Source organism: Oryctolagus cuniculus, chromosome 1, assembly GCF_051225735.1.
Source record: "Oryctolagus cuniculus isolate XC-2025 breed Fujian yellow rabbit chromosome 1, ASM5122573v1, whole genome shotgun sequence".
Lineage (NCBI taxonomy): Eukaryota > Metazoa > Chordata > Mammalia > Lagomorpha > Leporidae > Oryctolagus > Oryctolagus cuniculus.
The window spans coordinates 105912455-105929723 of NC_142867.1; the positions used below are offsets into that span (position 1 = coordinate 105912455).

Consider the following 17269-nt stretch of genomic DNA (forward strand, 5'->3'; position numbering starts at 1 on the left):
ATTTAAAAAAAAGATTTATTTTATTTACTTTAAAGGCAGAGTGACAAAGAGAGAAAGGAAGAGATAGATATCTTCTATTTGCTGGTTCACTCCCAAATAGCCACAATGGCCAGGGCTGAGCCAGGCCAAATCTAGGAGCCAGGAGCTTCATCTGGGTTTTCCATGTGAGCATAGGGGCCCGAGGACTATGAGCCATCTTCCACTTCTTTCCCAGGTGCATTGGCAGGGAGCTGGATTGGAAGTCGAGCAGCTGGGACTCATATGGGATGCCAGCATTGCAACCGGCAGCTTAACCTGCCACACCACAACACTAGACCCTCTTTCCAACATTCCTAATGTTTTACTGAAGGTACACCCAGAGCAATAAGGTAAGAAAAATAAATAAAAGGCACGCAGGGAGTAAATCAGGAAGTAAAGCTGCTTTTCAGTTAGACGACATCATTATCTACAAAAGTACATCAGAACTAGTAACTGAGCTTAACAAGATCAAAGGATACAAAGTCAATTTGTTAAAAAAATCAAATTCAGGAGCAGGCATGGGTAAAGCCACCACCTGCAGTGCTATAAAAAGCATGAAATCTTTAGAAATAAATTTAATCAGTTGTATGCAGACTTGTGCACTAAAAATTACAAAACACAACTGAGAAAAATTAGTGAAGACTTAATAAGAGTAGTACATTATACTGACAAATTGAAGACTCAATATTATTAAAACATCAGTTCTCTCGCAATTATTGCACATGATTTGAGTGTGTCTCAAAGGTTCATGTATTGGGAGTTTGGGTGACTGTGTGGCAATGTTGGCAGGCGGTGAAATCTTTAAGAGGCAGTCTTGCAAGGGGGAGTGGGTCACCGGGTTGGTGCTATGGCGTAGTGGGTAAAGCCGCCAGCATCCCCTATGGGTGCCAGTTCGAGTCCCAGCAGCTCCACTTCTGATCCAGCTCTCTGCTGTGGCCTGGGAAAGCAGTGAAAGATGGTCCAGTTCTTGGGCCCCTGCACTCACATGGGAGACCCAGAGGAGGCTCCTGGCTCCACAGCTCCGGCCATTGTGGCCATCTGAGGAGTGAACCAGCTGATAGAAGACACCTCTCTCTCTCCCTCTCTCTCTCTCTCTCTCTCTCAACCTCTCCTTCTAACTCTGACTTTCAAGTAAATAAATAGATCTTAAAAAAAAAAAAAAAAAAAAAACAGAAGGAGTGGGTCACTGGGGGCCCTGCCCTCAGAAGGGACTAAAGTAGTTCTCATGGGACCCTCTTTGGTTCTTTTGAGAGCTGTTATGAAACAGCAAGACTGACCCCTCCCTGTTATCTAGCAGCATGATCCCTCCTACCTGCATTTCACCATAAGGCCCTCACCAGAAGTCAGATAAGGCTGATCTTGCACTTTCAGACTCCAAAACCGTGAGCAAAATAAACTCTCCTTTGTGAAGTAACCAGTTGCAGATATTTTGTTAAAGCAACAGAAAATGACTAATATATCCCCAAATTGATCTGTAAATTCAACACAATCACAACACAAATTCCACTAGCCATTCAGTAGAAACCGACAAGCTGATAAAACCTATATAGGAATGCAAAGAACCAGAATAGCCAAAATAATTTTGGAAAAAGAAGGACAACAAAAGTAGAGATTTACAAAGTTTACAATAAAGCCACAGTAATCAAGAGAATATAGCACTGATATAAGATTAGATGACAGAACAGACCCTAGAAATTAATTTACAGCAATATGCTCAATTAACTTGCCAAGATAACTCAATAGGGAGAGTCCCTTCAACAAACAGTGCGTTAACAATGATAGCCATGTTGCCATCTCTGCTCCCCACAAAATCTTTTTCTCACCCAATATACAAACTCTAAATGAGTCACAGACCTAATGCCACAAAATTTCTAGGGAAAAAAAAAATAAAACCTTGGTGATATTAGGTTAGCAAATTATTTGATAGAACAAAAACAATACAAACTATAAGAGAAACTAACACTACACTTCATCAAAACTAAAAACGTCTGATCTGAAGACACTGAGGAGAAAATGAGAGTCAATCACAGAAAAAATCTTTGGCTTTGTATCTAAAATATACAAAGAACCCTTACAACTCAGTGCTAAGACAAGCAATCTAACGAAAAAGCAAATGGGATCTGAATAGACACTTCATCAAAGAAAACATACAAACAACTACTAATCAAGTACATGAAAAGATACTCAATATCATTAGTCATCAGAGAACTATAAATCAAAATAAGATATTCCTACATACCCACTAGAATGACTAAAATTAAAAAGACTTGTAATTCCAAGCACAGGCAAGAATTTGTAGCCAATGAAGCTATAGTATAGTGGTGGTGGTAATGCAAAACTGTACAGTCGCTTTAGAAAACAGTTCAAGCATTTCTTATAAAGTTAGACATACACCTTTCATACAAACCAGCAACCATACTCTTAGTATTTTAACCTGAAAACTACACCAGAGTTCGTCTGTAAATGCATGGTTATAGTTTGTTTCATAATAGGTAAAACTGGATAATCTGAAAAATCTATCAATCCATGAAGGGAAAAATTATTGTCACCTACATACAAGAGAATACTACTTAACAATAAAAAAGTATATGCAGCAACATGGCTGCATCCCAAAAAACATCATCCTAAGATAAAGAATACAGTCACAATCACGTACACACCACTAATGTCACTAATGTTAAATGGCAAAACTGATGGGTCAGGAAAAGAGTGGTTGCTAGAGCCCAAGAGTGGGAGATGAAGACTAAATATAAAGAAAACCTGTGGGGAGCAGCTCGGACTAGACTGTTACTGGAATTAAGACTTATTCTATGCACCTGCTCTCCCACAATATGGCGCTGGGAGAGAAGAAAACAGCTTCTACACAGCTGCCTCCAGTTCAGCCAATAAGCTGTAGGACTTGCTCCTGATTGGAGGAGAGCAGCGTACTCGGCGTGTGGGCAGCCGAGTTGGGATTGGCAGAGGAGGACTATAAAGGAGGAAAGAGATGGCATGCACCAGGAACATCTAAGGGGAACATCTAAGGGAACACCTGTGCAGCCCCCGAGAGAGCCGGCCGGCGGTGTGCTGCTCCCCTGCGGAAGTGGGGAAAGCGGCCAGGGGGAACCGCCCTTCCACGGAGGTGGAAGGGACAGTAGCCAACCCGGGAAGAACCAGCAGCAAACCCGGGGAGGGCCGAGCAGACGAAAGAACAGCGCAGGGTCCTATGTCGTTCCTCCACGAAGAGGGGGAGCGACATAATGGTGCCGTGACTCGGATAGGAAACCTAGGACGGATAGGAAACCTAGGAGGGAAGAAACGGGAAGAACTGGGAAAATACCGGAGAGAGAGACTAGCAAACAGCCTAGGGAAAGCCGGACGAAAAAGGTGCCAGAAGAAGCTATTGAAAGCCTAGGCATAGACTCAGATACGGACTACGGACTACGGGGGGAAGCTGGGAGAAATCTCTAAGGTCGAAAACGAAAGTGAAAGCTAGAACAAACAGACTCGGATGCGGACTGTGGGGAGAGGCCAGGAGAAATGAGGGAGGAGTATTGTTGGAAGAAAGCTTGGGGAAACATACCGGGTAGAGAAAAATGTTAGGGAAATTGAAGCCGCGGGGGGCAGGCCGAGGCGGAAACAAAAGCCACTTTGGGATTCTCAAGTTAGCCCGGGAACAGGGGGCGAAAAGTTAAAACCAGAAGCGGAAACGTAAGCCCGGTTGGGATCCGTCTGATTAGCCCGGGGAGCAAAGGACGGGAAGCCAGATCGTGGGGCGGAGACGTGAGCTGGGTTGAATTCGCCAGGCTAGCCCGGGGAACTTGGATTGAATGCTAGTGGCGGAGACGCAAGCTACGCTGTGTGACTCGCGGAGGCTGCCGCGCGCAGACAAAGCGCGCGGGGCTCAAGTAGATAGGGAACGCTGGGCTAAGTGCGAGACCGCGGAGTGTGCGCGCAAAGCCGAGCCGCGCAGATGAGAGAGGCGCAGGCTGAAGCGGCTCAGAGCCGGAAAGCCGCCGAGAAGCAGCCTCGGGGCGGGCACCGGAAAGCCGCGGGGATAAGAGAAACAGAAGTTTAGAAGTAAAATGAGAGAAATAGGAATGCTGGAAGATAGAAGTAAAATAGGAGAAATAGGAATGCCCGGAGATAGAGAAATAGAGAAATAGAAAGGCCTCCCCTCAACATGGCAATGAGAAAGCTTGGATTCGGTCTGCCTGATTAAGTGAGGCGATGAGCACCTGCGGGCGGCTAGCAGCTTATGCACCGCAGGTCACCGAAGACAGGCACGAATTAACATCAGTAAGGCCTCCCCACAATACAGCAATTAGGAGGCTTGGATTCAGTCTGCCTGATTAAGGCGGTAAGCACCAGCAGGCGGCTCGACCAGAGTGTGAGCCGCAGGTCACCGAACACAGGCACGCATCAGCGCCTAAAAACCTCCTCACAACATGGCGAAGAGAGGACCCGGATTCGGTTTGCCTGATTGATAGGACTTGTAAGAACCTGTGGCAACTCTAGCAAGTAGAGCAGAGTGTGTGCCGCGGGACACCGAAGACAGGCGCGTATCAACGCCAAAAAATAAAAAGAAAGGGGGATCTGTGGGGAGCAGCTCGGACTAGACTGTTACTGGAATTAAGACTTATTCTATGCACCTGCTCTCCCACAATATGGCGCTGGGAGAGAAGAAAACAGCTTCTACACAGCTGCCTCCAGTTCAGCCAATAAGCTGTAGGACTTGCTCCTGATTGGAGGAGAGCAGCGTACTCGGCGTGTGGGCAGCCGAGTTGGGATTGGCAGAGGAGGACTATAAAGGAGGAAAGAGATGGCATGCACCAGGAACATCTAAGGGGAACATCTAAGGGGAACATCTAAGGGAACACCTGTGCAGCCCCCGAGAGAGCCGGCCGGCGGTGTGCTGCTCCCCTGCGGAAGTGGGGAAAGCGGCCAGGGGGAACCGCCCTTCCATGGAGGTGGAAGGGACAGTAGCCAACCTGGGAAGAACCAGCAGCAAACCCGGGGAGGGCCGAGCAGACGAAAGAACAGCGCAGGGTCCTGTGTCGTTCCTCCACGAAGAGGGGGAGCAACAAAGACCTTTTGGGCAATGGAAATGCTTTCACCTTGACTGTGATTGGTGGTAGTTATTTGACTATATAATCTGTCAAAACTCGTTGGTTATGTGCCTAATAGGGACATTTTTGGTATGTAAGCTATACCTCAGTGAATCACACTTTACAAGTACAATTTAAGTCTGTCATGATTTTTTTCCTCCCTCAGGGATACACAAATTATTTAGACTAGAAAGAAATACACCCTCACTACTCCATATACTCTTCCTTACTCCTAAAATACCAGCTTTCCCCCAATGCCCCGCTACTCAAAAGCAGTCCAGAAAGAAGAGGGCTCTTCAGCAGCCCACTGGGAGCTTCTCAGAAATGCAAACTCAGAGCCCAATATTCACTGAATCCAAATCACCTCCAGGTGATTGCTGGGTCCAGTACACTTGGTACACGCGCGCTTCTACTGCTGCAATAGTCAAGACAATCAACCATGAACTCACCTGTCCATATAAATAATCTGAGGGAATTCCAGCTTATTGTGAATTTTTTCGGGTTGCCCAAGAGACTGATTGAACTCAAATCTTGAGAGTTCAAAGGTCAATACTGGAGGTAACTTTGTAAACCAGCGCTATGTCAAGAGTATAAATATGGGAGAAAGAAAAATTAATTTTAGGATATGACAATGGCTACATTTAAGATACCCCTCATTAAACTCTCCTTTTGGTATGGAATTTATATTCAGATCAAACTCACACTAGAACACATTTTTATCCCAAATACTAAAGGACACGAACACTTAAACTCACACTTAAAGAATATGATTAAACATTCCTCAAGACTCCAAATTTACTATTGTGTCAAAGCATTACTATCTCCAACTTTATCCTTAGAAATAACCACCCCTAAATGTGGGAGCTGCACCAGGCATCTACACAACTGATTCAGTGTGTCATCAACATTCAACGGAGCTTCGGAACCCGAGGACAACAGCCAGCCCAACCACAGACAGAAATTATGATCGTAACAGCACGTCAGCAAGGAGACAACTGTCTCTATGAATCAGTCAAAAGCACTAATGAGGGCATATATTCTGTACCATTTGTTTAGTCTATGCAGCATAACTGGAATCCTCTTTATATGTGAAAAGGAAACTTAAAATAGCCAATGGGTTTATGATTCCTCAAGTTTTGGAGAAAAAAATCTTAGAATTCTAAGAATTTACAGATGTCCTGTAAGGAAGCAATCAAATCAACCTACAATGGTACCATGACTTATCAAAAAAGATTTGAAACTGCCACTATCCATAGGTGAGGAAACACTAAGCCAGGAAAGGCATTTCTGCCCCATGCACCTGTGTGCCAGATTCCTATGAACAGCTGTGGAGTGTTCCCTTTACCAAAAGTGCAAACAGCGTTCCCTTCAGGCCCCCTGTCGGTGCAACGAAATGAATTCAGACGGCCTGTCTGATGACTTCAGGGCTAAAGCTAAGCAAGCATAAGATTGTGTTTGGTTTTATTTTTAGAAACAGGTCCCATCCTTGACTACACTGGTCTAAGCAGCTGGGAGACACCCCTTCTCCTGTGTGCACCAGGTCGGCACAAGGATACCCTTTACAGGCCTTCCAGTGGGGACCAGCTTTCTCCTTGAAAGTGAATGTACTTCCACAGGACTCATGCCAGGCTCCCCATTTTAATTCAAGACAGCTTGTTTTTTCTATTGTAACTACTGAGTTACACTCTTAAAAAAGTCACAGTTTTGCACCTAAATGTCTAATGAAAGCAGAATAATACGAATTGGGCAGTGTTGAAATTATGCCATAAATGCTACTAATTCTTAACCCAATGGGAATTCTGAAGTGTTAATTAGCCTTGCTCTCCCTTCAATTTGCCCCATTTCCTTCCAATCCTCCCCCCACAAAAATAAATAAATGAAAATTAAATTTTAAAAAATTTTAAAAAGCAAAGGCAGAATTTACAATTGAGAACAGTAAACACTATAATAGGGAAAATATTCTGAATGGCATACCATAGGAGTTAATCACTGTACTTTTACCCTCCGAAAATATGGAGGCAGTGGGTTCTCCCTACTCAGGTACAGGTAGGCTTCAACAGAAAGAGAGAAACTTGATCATACTTAAAACATCAGAAGCAGCACACAACCTTCACACGAATAACTCAAATTCAGAACTTCAGTAAAGAATTAATTTATCAAAGCACCCATACTTTCTGACTCATATCAACCGATGAGACAAGACAAATTCAAGTTCTGTTAAGTACAAAGTTATTTAATATATGAGGGAAATTAATTTGCCCGAAAGCACAGTCCAACTTAACTGGCTTTGTCATTGGCACAGCAAATAAAAACGTTCAACTTACCTCTTGTCCATACTTCACCGAATGATCGGAAGGAAGCAGCTCAACCTCTCCTTCCACCATGGCCCCTTCCAAACACTCGTCTAAGTTGTGATAACCATTTACCTGAAGGGGATACTGGCCAAAGGTCTCATTGTTACAGAAAGGCTTTCCTAGGCAGAGAAAGAAAGAGTGATTTTTTTTTAATAATTTATTTATTTGAGAGACAAAGTTACAGACAGTGAGTGGGAGAGACAGAGAGAAAGATCTTCCATACGCTGGTTCACTCCCCAAATGGCTGCAATGGCATAGTTGAGCTGATCCAAAGCCAGGAGCCAGGCGCTTCCTCCAAGTCTCCCAAGCAGGTGCAGGGCCCAAGGACTTGGGCCATCCTCTACTGCTTTCCCAGGCCACAGCAGAGTTGGACTGGAAGAGGTTCAGCTGGGACCAGAACTGGCACCCATATGGGATGCAGGCACCACAGGCGGAGGATTAACCTACTGCACCACAGCACAGGACCCAATTTTTTTTTTCTTGAAAGGCAGAGTTACAGAGAGGGAGAGGCAGAGAGGGAAAGGCAGAGAGAGAGAGAGAGAGAGAGAGAGAGAGAGAGAGAAGTCTTCCATCTGCTGGTTCACTCCCCAAAAGGCCACGATGACTGGAGCTTGGCCAGTCCAAAGCCAGGAGCCAGGAGCTTCTTCCAGGTCTCCCAAGTGGGTGCAGGAGTCCAAGAACCTGGGCCATCTTCCACTGCTTTCCCAGGCACATTAGCAAGGAGCTGGATCAGAAATGGAGCAGCTGGGACTCCAACTGGTGCCCATATAGGATGCCAGTGCAGCAGGCAGAGTATCAACCCACTATGCCACAGCACTGGCCGCAAGAGACTGATTTTTAAACACATCCTCACAGCTCTCTAAGTCCGTGTTCTGGCTCCACAGAGGCAACATCTTCTAACGTTCTTGCAGCCTCCTAAGAACTGGTTAGAAATGCATGGAAGCCAGTCTGGCAACTTCCAATGAGCCAGCTAAATTCCAATGCCTGATAAACATTGCAGGAAGAAAGACACCAGACACATGTGCTTCCCACCCCGCCATCAAGGACTTTCCCACCACCTGCAAATGAGTCTCACCAAATAAAGCCTTACCTGAATCTGGTCAAACTTCTAGACCCAACCACCAATTCACAGCAAGAAGAGAAGAGGAATATGTGAGAGTATGCTAAGTATGTATCATGGGAACATAGGCAGCAAAACGTCAGACCACGGGAAAGACTGCAGAACAAACAACCCAGCTGCTCCAGAAAATACATAAAGGAGAAAATAGGAAGCGGGGAGGTGGGGGGTGCCAGACATGGAGAAGAGACTTAAAGATCAGCTTGTCACAAATGAATCACATTGGACGCCAACTAAAGCAAATGTCAAAAATATACTTGATTCTCTAAAACTACGTGAATAAACAGGGAATGCGAACACCATCTAGACGCTTGGTATTAAAAACGCTATTGTCTAGAGTGGTAGTGGTGCTATGCTATGCTTTAAAAAGCAGAGCCCGATGGGTAAGAGCAGGCGAGGGCTAGCTGGCTGTGAGCCGACGGTGACTGGGTTCACGGGAGTTTTGATACTGCTCAATCTGAATGTGCTCAGAAGTCTCCAGTTGAAAGGATTCTGTGGCCAGCATGCACCTTACACATATTACATCAGAAAATCCACCACAGAGAAAACTGGTAACACCATTGTGTGTCTGACACTAATGTGAGATTTGTGCTGGGCAAATATCATACAACAGAACAACCCTGAGGCAAGGACTAAGCCCATTTCACAGATGGACAGGACCCGGGAACTCATAGAGTTTGTTCATGATGACACAGACCAAGGGATAGAAGCGATATTGAGATCGGGTTTGTGTGACTCTCTTCATGTTCACAGTGCCTCCCCAAGGAGATACAGTGATAAAGACATGCTCGAGGACTGGAGTTAACACTCAGCACACAGAATTTACCTTCACGAACGCCTTCCGTCAGGAAAGTACCATAGAATAGCTGCACCATTGGGTTTTCAGATTTATTCCTGGGACTGCTGCTTTTAACAAAGGGAGACAACTATGTATGAGATTTGTGCTTCACAAAACCCAAGCTTCCATTCAAAGCAAAAACAGTGCATTCCCATCAATCCCCAAAGAGCCAGGTATGGTCTAAAATAGTAAGCATTAGGTCAGTTTAAACATTCATTGAATAGGCATGTGCCTGTCACTGTATTAACTTCTGAAGACACAAAGACAAGCCATGATCCCTGACCTTAAGGAGCTCAAAGTCCCACAGAGGAGTCACACATGCAAACACATACACCTGTAGGCATTCCTTATATACACCTGTGTCCAATGCCAAGTATATAAAGGCAGAGACATAGAGCAGAGGTACGAATGAACTCCACTGTGCACTTTTACAAACACAAAAAAGTTTTCTCAGTGGCACAACAGAAATGGAACTGAAATGGTTTTTCCCTACAAATCCATCTTAAATTATTAACTATATAAATCAGTATTTACAGGGTTGCTTTATGATGTACAATTTTTATAGTCAGAATTATAACTCTTCAGCAAACTTCTCAGCATGTCTATTAGGTGACTACATGTATTCTTGGCCCTGAATTTTACTTCTATTTTGATTGAAATAGTTAAAAGTGACTCTTGATACCTTCCTAGTAAACTCCAAAAGTAAGCAAGATTAAATTGTATGCATCCATATAATACCACTCTGTTCATATCTGAGACTGAGCTGACCTTCCAACAAATGCATTTTATAGCCCAGGCTATGACTTTAACAAAGTCGCTGGTACAGCCCTTTTGGTAAAAACCCTGCAGGTTCAGATGATCTGTGTCTGAGAGAGCTAAAGGCAAAGGCAAGGGGACTCACAATGAGGACGAGCCCAAGGATTACCCCATGAGGTTTGGGAAAAACCAGCAATTTCTCCTTGAGAAGAGTAACTTCTCCCCACACCATGAATCTCCCTGGCCCACTGTGAGTCAGAAGGATGCACAAACAAACCCTCAACACTCACTTAACATTAACAGCTAGCTGGAATGCGTCCTCTAGCCAATCCAGGAGCTTGTGTGTGAATTCACTCACATCTTGCTATAAGAGAGGCACAAATTGCATAAGCGTTAGATGCAGCACTGTACTCATGGAAAGGAAGATCTGCCCTCATCCCACCAACAAACTAAGATTCTGCTACTATGACCGCGCACGAGGGCCACACACTGTGATGCTACAGGACACTGGAACCCAGCCACTCCAGGGGACATGGAAGGTGCCTTGGGCAAATTCTGACCAAGTTGTGGCCAGAAGGAATCTGGAGCTCTACCAGTTCCAGCCACATCTGTGATGAGGCAAAAAGCAAAAACCCAAATCTTTCAGTTTCACCTTTTCAAAGAAAAAGCCCCAAAGAACAGACTAGAGTCCTCAAGAACAATATGAAGAAAGATAATTTTTATGAACTGTCTTGAGAATTTTGTAGGATGTTAGAGAAAAAATGTCAAAGTTTATATGACAAAGATGTTAATCTATACAGCTCAGTGTTTTAATAAGAGAGAGGGAAAGCATTAATGCCTACAAGAGAAAAATTGCTCAGAAAGCTGCAACTCAGGTTTAGATAATTTTAAAAATACCACTTCTATCTGGACCATCCAGAAACAAAGATACAAAAGGGCTTTCCTTTCCTCGGTGAGCCCTTCTATCATCGGTGAGACCTTCTCTATTCTCTTAGCCCCTGCAGAATTCTACTATTATTTCTACATTTCTTCTTCCCCAGGACTGCCAGCCCTGAGTATGTGTGTGTGTGTGTGTGTGTGTGTCTCTCTCTCTCTCACACACACACACACACACACTCTCTCTCTCTCTCTTTCTCTCGTGCACATATGCTCTCTCTCATCACCTGTTTTCCAGGCAAAATAAAGAGCAAACACAGGCCTCTGCTGCCTTGCTTAGTCATGTTCGCAGCTTGCTACATTGTTGAAATGATGTAGGATCCCAGGACTCTTCATGAGGAATGACTTGAAATTGGAGAGTCCGAGGAAAAACAAGAGAACAAGGGTTCTTTTGTACCTGCTGCTCCTCAGATGATCGGAATGCTCCCTTTAACAGATCCAGGGCTGCTGAAGGGTCTACAAATTTTCGATTTGATCCCATCATCAGAGCAAACAAATACTGAAGCTCTTGCATAAATACGATATTTCTCTTTTCCTGCAGAAAACACAGCACATGTGCTCATACATTTTATTTGGAAAATCGGAACATCGAAAGAGAACAGTTGTTAATAATCCACTTCCTGGTTTACATTTATCTGGATCTAGGTCAGAATCAGGCCTCAAACCATGTCACGGGGACTCTAACTAGGACCCCAGATGGGGGACTTACAGATATTGTGTAGACGCCAGAAAGCTGCTGTTTGCTGCTGCAAAAAGACAACTCCAACTCCTGAAGCTGCTGCCTCCCTCCAATTATGAAAACCCAAGGTGCAGCCTCGGAAAGGATGAGCCCACTGTGAGGAGGCCATGACGGCCCGCAAGAACAGACCACAGTGTCTTCTGGGAAGGGCCAGGCTGAGGCGTCACTGGCCGGAGCACACAGCCCAAAGAGGACAGGTGTTCTGTGTTGCCTCCCAGAGGTGGCTCCCTTAGCTTTCCTGAGCCATTTTCTAATCTCACACCTAATTAGTATAACAGTTTTGCAAACACTTATTTTTTGTCATAAAAAGGGAAAGAGAATCATTGAGAAATGAAAACAAGCCATCAAGTATTACAGATATCAAGTTGAGTCAAAAATTTAGAAGCCTTTGGGATGAAAGGTTAACAGTGAGGAAACACCTGCAAGGCCAACTTACCGTGTGACTTCGACAATTTTCTAGTATGTTCTGGGGCAGATTATAGCTGAGAACAAGTCTTCGAAATTCAGGCAACTGAAAGAGAGACTGGAAAAAGGCAAAAAATGGATTCATACCTTCTTTTCAAAAATAACTGCAACAAAAAAAGCCAATTCTTGCACTTTAAATCATAACTGTCAACTCGGCAATTCCTCCTATATTATCTCTAAGGAAATAATAATGTTCTGCATAAAAGTGCAGCTGAAAGAATGCCAATTCTGTTAGGTAAAAAATAGAAACAATCTAATGCCTAACAAGAGGAATTATATTAAGTAAACTACAAGAGGACTTCAAAGAGTTTGTGGAGGGCTGGTGCCGCAGCTCACTAGGCTAATCCTCTGCCTGCGGTGCCGGTACTCCGGGTTCTAGTCCCGGCTGGGGGCGCCGGATTCTGTCCCAGTTGCCCCTCTTCCAGGCCAGCTCTCTGCTATGGCCCGGGAGTGCAGTGGAGGATGGCCCAGGTGCTTGGGCCCTGCACTCGCATGGGAGACCAGGAGGAAGCACCTGGCTCCTGGCTTTGGATTGGCGCAGCGCGCCGGCTGCAGCACACCAACTGTAGTGGCCATTCGGGGGGTGAACCAACAGAAAAGGAAGACCTTTCTCTCTGTCTCTCTAACTCTGTCGAAAAAAAAAAAAAAATAAAAGAGTTTGTGGAAAATGGAATCAAAGGATGCTTATTATGCTGTAGAACAATTTTGAAATCTATACTTTTGGGGCCAGTGCTGTGGTGCAGTAGTTTAAGCTGCCACCTGCGCTGCTGGCATCCCACATGGGTTCCAGTTCAAGTCCCGGATGCTTTTCTTCGGATCCAGCTCTCTGCTAGGGCCTGGGAAAAGAGTGGAAGATGGCCCAAGTGCTTGGGCCCCTGCATCCACATGGGAGACCCAGAAGAAGCCCCTGGTTCCTGGCTTTGAATCAGTCCAGCTCTGGCCACTGTGGCCATTTGGGGAGTGAACCAGCAGATGGATGACCATTCTCTCTGTCTCTCCCTCTCTTTGTAACTCTGCCTCTTAAGTAAGTAAGTAAATAAATGGAAGGAAGGAAGGAGGGAGGAAGGGAGGGAGGGAGGGAGGGAGGGAGGGAAGGAAGGAAGGAAGGAACGAACAAACCTATACTTTCAAGGCAGAGTCTTCAAAAAGTTTGTAGAAAATGTATTATGAAAATCTATGGGGGCCAGCGCAATGGGTTAAAGCCCCAGTCTGCAGTGCCAGCATCCCAAATGGCCACGGGTTCGAGTCCTGGCTGCTCTACTTCTGATCCAGCTGTCTGCTATGGCCTGGGAAAGCAGTAGAAGATGGCCCAAGTCCTTGAGCCCCTGTATCTGCATGGGAGACCCGGAAGAAGCTCCTGGTTCCTGCCTTTGGATCGGCGCAGCTCCAAACATTGCAGCCAACTGGGGAGTGAACCAGTGGATGGAAGACTCTTTCTCTCCTTTTGCCTCTGCCTCTCTGTAACCCTGCCCTTCAAATAAATGAATTTTTTTTAAATACTGCATTTTCTACAAGTTTGAGAGTAGATATCTCTCTGGCAGGCAGAAATGGGGACTGGGATGTCTATAATTTGTCAAATCATACATTTTTTTCTACTATGAATATCATTAGCAAGCTAATTATTAAAAAAAAAAAAAAACTACTTGTATGGATGTAATTCCCTATCCCAACATCCAACATCTTCCCCCAACAAAGAACCCCTCAAACCTGCCTACTGGAGCTCTGGAAGCACCATCCAGGGTGGATACAAACTAAAACATTGGTATCAGAACTGATTAAAATACCTTCTTGGTATCCCAAAAACTCGGATTTCTCAATCCATTATCAACATGAGTCTTCCTCCTACCCCTGCTTGTATTCACTGCATCACTTAATTACCTCCTCCCCCACCTGAAGTTAGAATGTCAGAACAGGAGCTGGCGATGTGGTGCAGTGGGTTAAGCCTGTGATGTCAGCACTCTAAACAAGCGCCTGTTTGAATCACGGCTGCTCCACTTCTGACTTCCCTGCTAATGCATCTGGGAAAACAGCAGAAGATGGCCCAAGTGCTTGGGCTCTTGTCACCCATGTGGGAGGCCCAGATGGGAGACCCAGGTTCCGGGCTTCAGTCTGGCCCAGTTCCAGTTGTTGCAGCCATCTGGGGGAGTGAACCAGCAGATGAGATCTCTCTCTCTCTCTTCTTTCTTTCACTTCCCACCTTTCCCTGTGTCTTTCAAATAAATTTTAAGGTAAATCTTAAAAACAACAACAATCTTTCCTCCAGTTAACCATTCACACCCAGTAAGTCACAAGGCCCCTGACTCTGTGTGCTGTTTACATAACCTCCTTCCCACGGGCCCCCCACATATGCTCTAATCAAACTCCCACCATGGTGCACCTGGATTGCTGAGCCTTCAGCAGCGGATCTGCCATATGGGTTCTTCTAACTACCTCTCTAACATGATCAGAGGCAAGCTCCTGATTCAATGAAGACTACCAACTGCCAACGATTCTCACTACCCTGTGGCCTGCCATCCTCATCCTCGACTTTGGTCAACAGCTAATCCAGGGAGCATACTGTCTGCTCTGCCTTCAGCATGTATCAAGAATCCAACCACTTCTCTACTTCCATGACTACCTGCCCTCTCTCCCATGTGAACCACTACAGGAGTGCTCTCCCCTCGAAGCCTTGCCCCTGCATTCTGCTCTCCCCATGGTGCCAGGGAGAGCCTCCTGTTCACAGCTCTTCTGCTCAGTATTCTCCATCTCACTCAGAACCTCAATCCAGTGACTCGCCCCTCCCCTCTGGCCACTCTCGACTTCTGGATGTTCCTAGAACACCCAAAGCTGATTCCCACCTTAGGGCCGTTGCTCTGTGGGTTCCGCTACCTGGAATGGCCCTTTCCACAGAGCTGTGCAGCTCACTGCCTCCCATGCATCTGGCATTTGCTCCAGTCTCATCCTCCCAGCGAGGCCCAAGCTAACCCCACAGTTAACACTGTGACCTGCTCCCACCTCTCCTGCAGCAATTCCAATCTCCCTCATCCAACTCTTCTGTTGACCAACTGTTCAAACATATTGTATACACGCATTCAGCCAGCTAATCATTAAGTTTTTACTTTACTGTTCTTCATCTATCTTACCTTTTAAGAATTTAAATTCCATGAAAGTACAGCTGTCTTGTTTTTTCTCTCCTGTATCTCAAAGACCTAGGACAGGACTAGGCATATAGCAGGTGTGTATTTCCCGAGGGACTCGTATGCATCCACCCAGCACAGAGTCCTCCTGGCTCCCATGAAAAGACTCCTCCACTCATCTCAATACCACGTCCAGAGATGGCAGCATCTGAAAAGGTGCCAATTCTCAGATCACCCTCTCAGACCATGATCTGTCTTCTGGCTTATTTGTCCAGTTACCCACAGGACAACTCTTCTTTACTTCTACCAGGGACCCAAGCAAACTGACCTCTTTCCATGCTCCTCAACCATCAGTTCCTTCCTTTCTGTCTTTATCCTGCCATGTACCTTCCAAGTCTTTAACTTCCTGTCATTAAATTCTCAGACTGCCCTTTGCCCTTTTGTCACACGCCCAGCAAATCCTCCAACCTCAATGGATGGAATTCTCTACCTAACAGTGTTAGAATGTGCACTTGTGCTAACTTGCTCTGTCTCAGGATAGAGGTGACTGATGTTCCTAATTCCACATTACCTTCCTCTATATTTTTTAAAAAGATTTTTTTATGTATTTATTTGAGAGGCAGAGTTACAGAGAGAGGACAGAGGGAGAGCCAGAGAGAGAGCTCTTCCATCTGTTGGTTCACTTTCCAAATGGCTGCAACGCCAGGGCTGGGCCGATCCGAAGCCAGGAGCCAGGAGCTTTTTCCGGGTCTCCCACATGGGTGCAGGGGCCCAAGGACTTGGGCCATCTTCAACTACTTTTCCAGGCACATTAGCAGAGAGCTGGATCGGAAGTGGAGCAAATACATGGAATCGGCATCCATATGGGAATCCAGTGCCACAGAAGGCTTAATCTACTGTGCCACAACGCTGGCCCCATACCTTCCTATATTCTATTCTCAACACAGATGCCAGTCATTGATCCTTTTAAAATGGAAGAGGGATCCTATCAGTGCTTTGCTCTAAACTTTCAAGTATTTTCCCATCTCATATATAATTCCCAAGTCCTCATCATGACCCCAAACTTCCCCCCACACCCCTTTTTGACCCCACTGCTCTCAGTTCTGGCTTACACAATTCTGGCTCCTTTGCTATTTCTCAAGCATTACAAAGCAAGTTCCTGACCCTAGGTCATTTCACCTGCTGTTCCCTTTGCCTCAAATGTTCTCTGTAATTATATGATTCATTCCTTGCCACCTTCAGGGCTCTGCTCAAACGCCCACCTTATCAAAGGCCATCCCTGAGCAGCCTATGTAGACAGTGCTCCTCTGCTCTCTGGCAGAACCCCCTCTAGCTCCCATTCATCAGTCTTCGTGGTGCTGATCATCAGCTGATCTGTGTTTCATTTATAGTCTATGTCCCACTCTTTTCAAAGTAAGCTCCACGAGAGTAGGGGCTCTGCTTTATTCACTATTTCTCCAGTGCCTAAAATCGTGCCAGGTTCATAGCAGGCTGCATGCACTGTGAGTGTAACCTGGGCCGATTCCATTTGTGACCTGAGCAGCTGAACAGCTGCCATGAACCCTGATGAAGATAACTGCAGGGCAGGGATTAACTAATGGCCATGTCAGGTTGAGATGTCCAAGAGACACTTCCAATCCACTACACTCTAAGTGAACTCATGCACTCCCCTGGCTGTACTCCCTCTGCATGGCACTGAGTCCCAGAATTACCTCTGCAGCCTAGGCCTTTTCTCTGAAGTACAGCCCCCCTTCAATAACCGCTACATGGTATACCTCCCTATGGTTGTCTTACACAGACACTTCAAATGCAGCATGTCTAAAACTGAACTAAACTCCATTCT

At 45.5% G+C, this 17269-nt stretch overlaps 1 protein-coding gene across 12 annotated transcripts in view; it reads right to left on the minus strand.

The window, feature by feature from the left end:
- The window catches only part of USP28 (ubiquitin specific peptidase 28), a 75667-nt gene that overhangs the window by 24960 nt on the left and 33438 nt on the right, over positions 1-17269 (minus strand). For 7 of the 12 annotated variants that reach the window (XM_070078467.2, XM_051849154.3, XM_070078474.2 and 4 more), the window contains 6 exons: positions 12282-12368; positions 11504-11641; positions 10461-10534; positions 9403-9479; positions 7430-7578; positions 5555-5682 (listed from right to left, as the gene is read on the minus strand). In XM_070078467.2, coding sequence (XP_069934568.1) covers positions 5555-5682; positions 7430-7578; positions 9403-9479; positions 10461-10534; positions 11504-11641; positions 12282-12368 — 653 coding nt within the window. Of the gene's footprint in view, positions 1-5554; positions 5683-7429; positions 7579-9402; positions 9483-10460; positions 10535-11503; positions 11642-12281; positions 12369-17269 lie in introns of all 12 variants that reach the window. The other 5 variants (XM_051849130.3, XM_051849147.3, XM_051849140.3 and 2 more) reach the window with 1 other exon arrangement.